General features: G+C 47.2%; 1 protein-coding gene across 3 annotated transcripts in view; it reads right to left on the reverse strand.

The window, feature by feature from the left end:
• The window catches only part of LOC110520668 (hyccin 2), a 155084-nt gene that overhangs the window by 66346 nt on the left and 76402 nt on the right, over positions 1-12336 (reverse strand). For all 3 annotated transcript variants that reach the window (XM_036975376.2, XM_090230510.1, XM_090230509.1), the window contains exons 7-8: positions 8572-8687; positions 7885-7980 (exon numbers count right to left, since the gene is read on the reverse strand). In XM_036975376.2, the coding sequence (XP_036831271.1) occupies positions 7885-7980; positions 8572-8687 (212 nt within the window). The remainder of the gene's footprint in view (positions 1-7884; positions 7981-8571; positions 8688-12336) is intronic.

Consider the following 12336-nt stretch of genomic DNA (forward strand, 5'->3'; position numbering starts at 1 on the left):
GAGACAGAGACAGGAAAACACACACCACCTGGACAGAGACAGAGAGACAGAGACAGGAAACCAAACACAACCTGGACAGAGACAAGAAACCACACACAACCTGGACAGAGACAGAGAGACAGGAAACCACACACAACCTGGACAGAGAGATAGAGACAGGAAACCAAACACAACCTGGACAGAGACAAGAAACCACACACAACCTGGACAGAGACAGGAAACCACACACAACCTGGAGAGAGGAGACACAGAGTCAGGAAACCACATACAACCTGGACTGAGACAGGAAACCACACACAACCTGGACAGAGACAGAGACAGGATACCATACACAACCTGGACAGAGACAAGAAAGCACACACAACCTGGAGAGAGGAGACACAGAGTCAGGAAACCACACACAACCTGGACAGAGACAAGAAACCACACACAACCTGGACAGAGAGACAGAGACAGGAAACCACACACAACCTGGACAGAGACAGAGAGAGGAAACCACACACAACCTGGACAGAGAGAAAGACAGAGACAGGAAACCACACACAACCTGGACAGAGACAAGAAACCACACACAACCTGGACAGAGACAGAGAGACAGAGACAGGAAACCACACACAACCTGGAGAGAGGAGACAGAGACAAGAAACCACACACAACCTGGAGAGAGGAGAGACAGACAGGAAACCACACACAACCTGGACAGAGACAGAAACAGGAAACCACACACAACCTGGACAGAGGAGAGACAGAGACAGAGAGACAGAAACAGGAAACCACACACAACCTGGACAGAGACAGAGAGACAGAGACAGGAAACCACACACAACCTGGACAGAGACAGAGAGACAGAGACAGGAAACCACACACAACCTGGAGAGAGGAGAGACAGAAACAGGAAACCACACACAACCTGGACAGAGGAGAGACAGAGACAGAGAGACAGAGTCAGAAGGGAGTTAGGTATGGAGCGAGATAGCTGACAAAAGGTTGAACGTATGTATCGTTAGGATAGTAAGAAAATCCAATACTGGGTGATTTGAAAAGCCATAGTCAATCAATCAATAATATAATAATTATTTTAGCAAAAATGTTTATCTTTAATTTACAATCTGTAGAAGCTATGAGAATAGAAAGGTTCAATTCGTTTTTGAAGCATCACAGCACAGTTGAAAAATATATGGCAAATAGAAATCCAAAATGGATGGTGTTAAGAGATACAGTGCCTTGCGAAAGTATTCGGCCCCCTTGAACTTTGCGACCTTTTGCCACATTTCAGGCTTCAAACATAAAGATATAAAACTGTATTTTTTTGTGAAGAATCAACAACAAGTGGGACACAATCATGAAGTGGAACGACATTTATTGGATATTTCAAACTTTTTTAACTAATCAAAAACTGAAAAATTGGGCGTGCAAAATTATTCAGCCCCTTTACTTTCAGTGCAGCAAACTCTCTCCAGATGTTCAGTGAGGATCTCTGAATGATCCAATGTTGACCTAAATGACTAATGATGATAAATACAATCCACCTGTGTGTAATCAAGTCTCCGTATAAATGCACCTGCACTGTGATAGTCTAAGAGAGACATCGAGAGACTGACATTTTTTCCCATTCTTCCTTGCAAAACAGCTCGAGCTCAGTGAGGTTGGATGGAGAGCATTTGTGAACAGCAGTTTTCAGTTCTTTCCACAGATTCTCGATTGGATTCAGGTCTGGACTTTGACTTGGCCATTCTAACACCTGGATATGTTTATTTTTGAACCATTCCATTGTAGATTTTGCTTTATGTTTTGGATCATTGTCTTGTTGGAAGACAAATCTCCGTCCCCGTCTCAGGTCTTTTGCAGACTCCATCAGGTTTTCTTCCAGAATGGTCCTGTATTTGGCTCCATCCATCTTCCCATCAATTTTAGCTATCTTCCCTGTCCCTACTGAAGAAAAGCAGGCCCAAACCATGATGCTGCCACCACCATGATTGACAGTGGGGATGGTGTGTTCAGTGTGATGAGCTGTGTTGCTTTTACGCCAAACATAACGTTTTGCATTGTTGCCAAAAAGTTCAATTTTGGTTTCATCTGACCAGAGCACCTTCTTCCACATGTTTGGTGTGTCTCCCAGGTGGCTTGTGGCAAACTTTAAACAACACTTTTTATGGATATCTTTAAGAAATGGCTTTCTTCTTGCCACTCTTCCATAAAGGCCAGATTTGTGCAATATACGACTGATTGTTGTCCTATGGACAGAGTCTCCCACCTCAGCTGTAGATCTCTGCAGTTCATCCAGAGTGATCATGGGCCTCTTGGCTGCATCTCTGATCAGTCTTCTCCTTGTATGAGCTGAAAGTTTAGAGGGACGGCCAGGTCTTGGTAGATTTGCAGTGGTCTGATACTCCTTCCATTTCAATATTATCGCTTGCACAGTGCTCCTTGGGATGTTTAAAGCTTGGGAAATCTTTTTGTATCCAAATCCGGCTTTAAACTTCACAACAGTATCTCGGACCTGCCTGGTGTGTTCCTTGTTCTTCATGATGCTCTCTGCGCTTTTGACGGACCTCTGAGACTATCACAGTGCAGGTGCATTTATACGGAGACTTGATTACACACAGGTGGATTGTATTTATCATCATTAGTCATTTAGGTCAACATTGGATCATTCAGAGATCCTCACTGAACTTCTGGAGAGAGTTTGCTGCACTGAAAGTAAAGGGGCTGAATAATTTTGCACGCCCAATTTTTCAGTTTTTGATTTGTTAAAAAAGTTTGAAATATCCAATAAATGTTGTTCCACTTCATGATTGTGTCCCACTTGTTGTTGATTCTTCACAAAAAAATACAGTTTTATATCTTTATGTTTGAAGCCTGAAATGTGGCAAAAGGTCGCAAAGTTCAAGGGGGCCGAATACTTTCGCAAGGCACTGTAGATGGGAGGGATTGAATGGAGCTGAAGGGTGGGACTAATAACAAGATAACCAATGTAAAACATACGGGGTCTGTGAAATGTATATAGGTTCAGAAATGTTGTGAAATAGCAGAGTTACAAATAGAAATCAAACTGGATGGACATAAGAAATAGAGGAAGGACTAAAAACAAAATATAACTATTGTAAAAGAGATTGTGTCTGTAAAATCCACATAAGATGTATACACTGAAGGTAGAAGCCTAAGTGTTATTGTTTATTAGTTTACTCCAATTTGGGGGAAGGGTGGTAGGGTTTGGGGAATAATAAAGGTATATTAAAAAAAAAGTATGTGTATATAGGTATGTGTATGTATATATGTGTATATAGGTATGTGTATGTATATAGGTATGTGTATGTATATATGTGTATATAGGTATGTGTATGTATATATGTGTATATAGGTATGTGTATGTATATATGTGTATATATATATGTGTATATAAGGTATGTGTATGTATATATGTGTATATAGGTATGTGTATGTATATATGTGTATATAGGTATGTGTATGTATATATGTGTATATAGGTATGTGTATGTATATATGTGTATATAAGGTATGTGTATGTATATATGTGTATATAGGTATGTGTATGTATATATGTGTATATAGGTATGTGTATGTATATATGTGTATATAGGTATGTGTATGTATATATGTGTATATAGGTATGTGTATGTATATATGTGTATATAGGTATGTGTATGTATATATGTGTATATAGGTATGTGTATGTATATATGTGTATATAGGTATGTGTATGTATATATGTGTATATAGGTATGTGTATGTATATATGTGTATATAGGTATGTGTATGTATATATGTGTATATAGGTATGTGTATGTATATATGTGTATATAAGGTATGTGTATGTATATATGTGTATATAGGTATGTGTATGTATATATGTGTATATAGGTATGTGTATGTATATATGTGTATGTAGGTATGTGTATGTATATATGTGTATATAGGTATGTGTATGTATATATGTGTATGTACATATGTGTATATAGGTATGTGTATGTACATATGTGTATATATGTGTATATGGTATATCTATGTACAGCGGGGAGAACAAGTATTTGATACACTGCCGATTTTCCTACTTACAAAGCATGTAGAGGTCTGTAATTTTTTATCATAGGTACACTTCAACTGTGAGAGACGGAATCTAAAACAAAAATCCAGAAAATCACATTGTATGATTATTAAGTAATTAATTTGCATTTTATTGCATGACATAAGTATTTGATCACCTACCAACCACTAAGAATTCCGGCTCTCACAGACCTGTTAGTTTTTCTTTAAGAAGCCCTCCTGTTCTCCACTCATTACCTGTATTAACTGCACCTGTTTGAACTCGTTACCTGTATAAAAGACACCTGTCCACACACTCAGACTCCAACCCCTCAACAACTGTTGGTGCAATTATTAGAAAATGGAAGAAGTTCAAGATGACGGTCAATCACCCTCGGTCTGGGGCTCCATGCAAGATCTCACCTCGTTGGGCATCAATGATCATGAGGAAGGTGAGGGATCAGCCCAGAACTACACGGCAGGACCTGTTCAATGACCTGAAGAGAGCTGGGACCACAGTCTCAAAGAAAACCATTAGTAACACACTACGCCGTCATGGATTAAAATCCTGCAGCGCACCCAAGGTCCCCCTGCTCAAGCCAGCACATGTCCAGGCCCGTCTGAAGTTTGCCAATGAGCATCTGGATGATCCAGAGGAGGAATGGGGGAAGGTCATGTGGTCTGAGGAGACAAAAATAGAGCTTTTTGGTCTAAACTCCACTCGCCGTGTTTGGAGGAAGAAGAAGGATGAGTACAACCCCAAGAACACCATCCCAACCGTGAAGCATGGAGGTGGAAACATCATTATTTGGGCATGCTTTTCTGCAAAGGGGACTGGACGACTGCACCGTATTGAGGGGAGGATGGTTGGGGCCATGTATCGTGAGATCTTGGCCACCAACCTCCTTCCCTCAGTAAGAGCATTGAAGATGGGTCGTGGCTGGGTCTTCCAGCATGACAATGACCCGAAACACACAGCCAGGGCAACTAAGGAATGGCTCCGTAAGAAGCATCTCAAGGTCCTGGAGTGGCCTAGCCAGTCTTCAGACCTGAACCCAATAGAAAATCTTTGGAGGGAGCTGAAAGTCTGTATTGCCCAGCTACAGTCCCGAAACCTGAAGGATCTGGAGAAGGTCTGCATGGAGGAGTGGGCCAAAATCCCTGCTGCAGTGTGTGCAAACCTGGTCAAGAATTACACGAAACGTATGATCTCTGTAATTGCAAACAAAGGTTTCTGTACCAAATATTAAGTGCTGCTTTTCTGATGTATCAAATACTTATCTCATGCGATAAAATGAAAATGAATTACTTAAAAATCATACAATGTGATTTTCTGGATTTTTGTTTTAGATTCCGTCTCTCACAGTTGAAGTGTACCTATGTTAAAAAAAATACAGACCTCTACATGCTTTGTAAGTAGGAAAACCTGCAAAATCGGCAGTGTGTCAAATACTTGTTCTCCCCACTTTATGCATGTATATACAGTGTATATATGGGTATATATCTGCATGCGTGTATGTAAATGGATATATATATATAATTTACCCCAAAAATATATGGGGGATTGGAAAACTTAACTTTTTTTTTTAGACCCGAACAAATCTGCAATTCTGACATACAATAGTACGTTTCGGCACCACCACCACCCTCCACCAACACCACCAACCTCCACCAACAACACCACCACCCTCCTCCACCAACACCACCACCCTCCACCAACAACACCACCACCCTCCACCAACAACACCACCACCACCCTCCACCACCACCACCACCACCCTCCACCAACAACACCACCACACTCCACCAACACCCTCCACCACCAACACCACCCTCCAGCAACACCACCACCACACTCCACCAACACCCTCCACCACCAACACCACCCTCCAGCAACACCACCACCACCCTCCTCCACCAACAACACCACCACCCTCCACCAACAACACCACCACCCTCCACCAACAACACCAACACCCTCCACCAACAACACCACCCTCCACCAACAACACCACCACCCTCCACCAACAACACCACCAACAACACCACCACCCTCCACCAACACCCTCCAACAACACCTCCACCGCCACCCTCCAACAACACCTCCACCGCCACCCTCCAACAACACCTCCACCGCCACCCTCCAACAACACCTCCACCGCCACCCTCCAACAACACCTCCACCGCCACCCTCCTCCAACAACACCTCCACCCTCCTCCAACAACACCTCCACCGCCACCCTCCTCCAACAACACCTCCACCGCCACCCTCCTCCAACAACACCTCCACCGCCACCCTCCTCCAACAACACCTCCACCGCCACCCTCCTCCAACAACACCTCCACCGCCACCCTCCTCCAACAACACCGCCGCCACCCTCCTCCAACAACACCGCCGCCACCCTCCTCCAACAACACCGCCGCCACCCTCCTCCAACAACACCGCCGCCACCCTCCTCCAACAACACCGCCGCCACCCTCCTCCAACAACACCGCCGCCACCCTCCTCCTCCAACACCACCGCCGCCCTCCTCCTCCTCCAACACCACCGCCGCCCTCCTCCTCCTCCAACACCACCGCCGCCCTCCTCCTCCTCCAACACCACCGCCGCCCTCCTCCTCCAACACCACCGCCGCCCTCCTCCTCCAACACCACCGCCGCCCTCCTCCTCCAACACCACCGCCGCCCTCCTCCTCCAACACCACCGCCGCCCTCCTCCTCCAACGCCACCGCCGCCACCCTCCTCCAACGCCACTGCCACCCTCCTCCAACGCCACCCTCCTCCAACACCACCGCCACCATCCTCCAACACCACCCTCCAACAACTCCAACACCACCACCCTCCAACAACACCACCACCCTCCACCCTCCTCCACCGCCACCCTCTTCCACCGCCACCCTCCAACAACCCCACCGCCACCCTCCTCCACCACCGCCACCCTCCAACAACACCACCACCGCCCTCCAACAACACCACCGCCACCCTCCAACAACACCGCCACCGCCACCCTCCTCCAACACCACCGCCACCCAACAACACCACCGCCGCCACCCTCCAACACCACCCTCCAACACCACCGCCATCCTCCAACACCACCGCCACCCTCCAACACCACCCTCCAACACCACCGCCACCCTCCAACACCACCGCCACCCTCCAACACCACCGCCACCCTCCAACACCACCGCCACCCTCCAACACCACCGCCACCCTCCAACACCACCGGAGGGTGGTGATAGACATCAAGAAGCCAGTCGGTTGAATATTGACAAGTTTTCCAACACTTTTGATAAACAGGGCAAAATTGGCCTATAATAGTTTGGATCAGCTTGATCTCCCCCTTTAAATAAAGGACGAACTGCCTTCCAAGCAATGGGAAACTCCCCAGAAAGGAGAGACGGGTTAAAAAGGTTGGAGATCGACTCAGTGATTATAGGGGCAGTAACCTTAAAGAAGAAAGCGGGTCAAGTTTCAGGAGCTCCTTTAGCACCTCGGACTCAGTGAACGCCTACAGGGAGAAACTTTGAAACGGGGCAGAGGAAAAAGAGGAATGAGCATCAGGGGTAGTCGCATTAGAAGGGGTGAGAGATGAGGAAATGTTGGACGGTTAAGAAGGCATGGCTGAACCAAATAGGAATCCTGAACGACAGAGCCAGAGCGAGAGCGACAGACAGCGACAGAGAGATAGAGCCAGAGCAAGAGAGCGACAGAGAGAGCCAGAGCAAGAGAGAGAGAGAGACAGAGACAGAGCCAGAGCCAGAGCAAGAGCAAGAGAGCCAGAGAGCCAGAGCAAGAGCAAGAGAGCGAGAGAGACAGAGCGACAGAGAGCAAGTCCTCACCGTGAGCTCATCCTGCAGACAGACTGGTAGGAGGAGAGAGGCATGTAGACCACAGCAGAGTTGTAGCACAACATGAGGAAACACAGCACTTCAAACCTGAAACAAAAACACAGGAACACTGTCAGACATCTGCCACCACTGGTCTCTGGGGGGTTAGGGGTCAGGAGTACCTGTTCTGGGCAGTGTAGGTCTCTGGGAGGTTAGGGGTCAGGAGTACCTGTTCAGGGCAGCGTAGGGATCAGGAGTACCTGTTCTGGGCAGTGTAGGTCTCTGGGGGTTTAGGGGTCAGGAGTACCTGTTCTGGGCAGTGTAGGTCTCTGGGGGGTTAGGGATCAGGAGTACCTGTTCTGGGCAGTGTAGGTCTCTGGGAGGTTAGGGGTCAGGAGTACCTGTTCTGGGCAGTGTAGGTCTCTGGGGGGTTAGGGGTCAGGAGTACCTGTTCTGGGCAGTGTAGGGTTCAGGAGTACCTGTTCTGGGCAGTGTAGGTCTCTGGGGGGGGTTAAGGGTCAGGAGTACCTGTTCTGGGCAGTGTAGGTCTCTGGGGGGTTAGGGGTCAGGAGTACCTGTTCTGGGCAGTGTAGGGATCAGGAGTACCTGTTCTGGGCAGTGTAGGTCTCTGGGGGGTTAGGGGTCAGGAGTACCTGTTCTGGGCAGTGTAGGTCTCTGGGGGTTAGGGGTCAGGAGTACCTGTTCTGGGCAGTGAAAGTTTCTCTCTGAGGGTGCAGCCCGCTGTAGACGACCCTGATGAGGTCATGATGACTCAGAGCTCCCTCGGTCAGACCCATGGAGCCCAGACTGGAGGGCTGGAAAGGAAGCCACACACATCAACAACTAACAGCAACTAACTAACCATTTAGCAGAGGAGACCATTACATTCTGACACACAGCAGTATTTAACTGATGAATATATGAGACCATTACAGTATTTAACTGATGAATACATGAGACCATTACAGTATTTAACTGATGAATACATGAGACCATTACAGTATTTAACTGATGAATACATGAGACCATTACAGTATTTAACTGATGAAAACATGAGACCATTACATTCTGACACACAGCATTATTTACCTGATGAATATATGAGACCATTACATTCTGACACACAGCAGTATTTAACTGATGAATACATGAGACCATTACAGTATTTAACTGATGAATACATGAGACCATTACAGTATTTATCTGATGAAAACATGAGACCATTACAGTATTTAACTGATGAAAACATGAGACCATTACATTCTGACACACAGCAGTATTTAACTGATGAATACATGAGACCATTGCAGTCTGACACAGTCAGACACCATTTTTCCTATTCCACCAAACTTTACAGTCGGTACTATGCATTGGGGCAGGTAGTGTTGTCCTGGCATCCGACAAACCCAGATTCGTCCGTCGCACTGCCAGATAGTGAAGTGTGATTCATGACTCCAGAGAACACGTTTCCACTGCTCTAGAGTCCAATGGCAGTGAGCTTTACACCACTCCATCCGATGCTTGGCATTGCGCATGGTGATCTTAAGCTTGCTTCAAGGAGAGGGACTCTAACCTGGAAGCTTAAAAGAAATCCCGCTATGCCCTCCGACGAACCATCAAACAGGCAAAGCTTCAACACAGGACTAAGATCAAATCGGACTACACCGGCTCCGCTCGTCAGTTGTGGCAGGGCAAACTATTACAGACCACAAAGGGAAGCACAGCCGAGAGCTGCCCAGTGACACGAGTCTACCAGACAAGCTAAATAACTTCTATGCTTGCATCGAGGCAAATAACACTGAAACATTCATGAGAGCATCAGCTGTTCCGGACGACTGTGTGATCACGCTCTCCGTAGCCGATGTGAGTAAGACCTTTAAACAGGTCAGCATTCACAAGGCCGCTGGGCCAGACAGATTACCAGGACATGTACTCCGAGCATGCACTGACCAACTGGAAAGTGTCTTCACTGACATTTTCAACCTCTCCATGTCCGAGTCTGTAATACCAACATTTTCAAGCAGACCACCATAGTCCATGTGACCAAATACACTAAGGTAACCTGCCTAAATGACAATTGACCCGTAGCACTCACGTCTGTAGCCATGAAATGCTTTGAAAGGCTGGTCATGGCTCACATCAACACCATTATCCCAGAAACCCTAGACCCACTCCAATTTCCATACCGTCCAAACAGATCCACAGATGATGCAATCTCTTCTGCACTCCACATTGCCCTTTCCCACCTGGACAGAAGGAACACCTACGTGAGAATGCTATTCATTGACAACAGCTCAGCGTTCAACACCATAGTGCCCACAAAGCGCATCACTAAGCTAAGGATCCTGGGACTAAACACCTCTCTCTGCAAATGGATCCTGGACTTCCTGATGGGCCGCACCCAGGTGGTAAGGGAAGGTAACACATCCGCGACACTGAGCCTCAACACCGGGGCCCCTCTGGGGTGTGTGCTCAGTACACACCTGTACTCCCTGTTCACTCATGACTGCATGGCCAGGCACGACTCCTACACAATCATTAAGTTTGCTGATGACACAACACTGGTAGGCCTGATCACCAACAACGAAGAAACAACCTATAGGGAGGTGGTCAGAGACCTGGCCGAGTGGTGCCAGGATAACAACCTCTCCCTCAACGTGATCAAGACAAAGGAGAGGATTGTGGACTACAGGAAAAGGAGGACGGAGCACGCCCCCATTCTCATCTACGGGGCTGTAATGGAGCAGGTTGAGAGCTTCAAGTTCCTTGGCATCCACATCACCAACAAACTAACATGGTCCAAGCACACCAAGACAGTCATGAAGAGGGCACGACAAAACCTATTCCCCCTCACGAGACTGAAAAAAATTTGGCATGGGTCCCCAGATCCTCAAAAGGTTTTACAGCTGCACCATCGAGAGCAGCTCAGCCGCCAACCGCAAGGTACTATAGAAGGTAGTGCATACGGCCCAGTACATCACCGGGGCCAAGTTTCCTGCCATCCAGGACCTCTATATGAGGCGGTGTCAGAGAAAGGCCTAAAAATTGTCAAAGACTCCAGCCACGCTAGTCATAGACTGTTCTCTCTGCTACCGCACGGCGAGTGGTACCGGAGCACCAAGTCTATGTCCAAGAGGCTTCTAAACAACTTCTACCCCCAAGCCATAAGCCTCAGCCAATCGAATTGCATTGAACATGCACATGCACCTGTAGAACGGTCGTTAAGACACTAACAGCTTACAGACGGTAGGCAATTAAGGTCACAGTTATGAAAACTTAGGACACTAAAGAGGCCTTTCTACTGACTCTGAAAAACACCAAAAGAAAGATGCCCAGGGTCCCTGTTCATCTACGTGAACGTGCCTTAGGCATGCTGCAAGGAATCATGAGGACTGCAGATGTGGCCAGAGCAATAAATTACAATGTCCGTACTGTGAGACTAAGACAGCACTACAGGGAGACAGGACGGACAGCTGATCGTCCTCGCAGTGGCAGACCACGTGTAACACCTGCACAGGATCGGGACATCCGAACATCACACCTGTGTGACAGGTACAGGATGGCAACAACTGCCTGAATTACACCAGGAATGCACAATCCCTCCATCAGTGCTCAGACTGTCCGCAAGAGGCTGAGAGAGGCTGGAGTGAGGGCATGTAGGCCTGTTGTAAGGCAGGTCATCACCGACAACAACGTTGCCCATGGGCACAAACCCACTGTCACTGGACCAGACAGGACTGGCAAAAAGTGCTCTTCACTGATGAGTCGCGGTTTTGTCTCATCAGGGGTGATGGTCGGATTCACGTTTATCGTCAAAGGAATGAGCATTACACTGAGGCCTGTACTCTGGAGCGGGATCGATTTGGAGGTGGAGGGTCCGTCATGGTCTGAGGTGGTGTGTCACAGCATCATCGGACTGAGCTTGTTGTCATTGCAGGCAATCTCAACGCTGCGCGTTACAGGGAAGACCTCCTCCCTCATGTGGTACCATTCCTGCAGGCTCATCCTGACATGACCCTCCAGCATGACAATGCAACCAGCCATACTGCTCGTTCTGTGCGTGATTTCCTGCAAGACAGAAATGTCAGTGTTCTGCCATGGCCAGCGAAGAGCCCGGATCTCAATCCCATTGAACACGTCTGGGACCTGTTGGTTTGGAGGGTGAGGGCTAGGGTCATTCACCCCAGAAATGTCCGGGAACTTGCAGTTGCCTTGGTGGAAGAGTGGGGTAACATCTCACAGCAAGAACTGGCAAATCTACTGCAGTCCATGAAGAGGAGATGTACTGCAGTACTTAATGCAGCTGGTGGCCACACCAGATACTGACTGTTACTTTTGGTTAATTTTGACCCCCCTTTGTTCAGGGACACATTATTCCATTTCTGTTAGTCACATGTCTGTGGAACTTATTCAGTTTATGTCTCAGTTGTTGAATCTTGTTATGTTCATACATATATTTACACA

Source organism: Oncorhynchus mykiss, chromosome 3, assembly GCF_057628025.1.
Source record: "Oncorhynchus mykiss isolate SJ-2025 chromosome 3, ASM5762802v1, whole genome shotgun sequence".
Classification (NCBI taxonomy): Eukaryota; Metazoa; Chordata; class Actinopteri; order Salmoniformes; family Salmonidae; genus Oncorhynchus; species Oncorhynchus mykiss.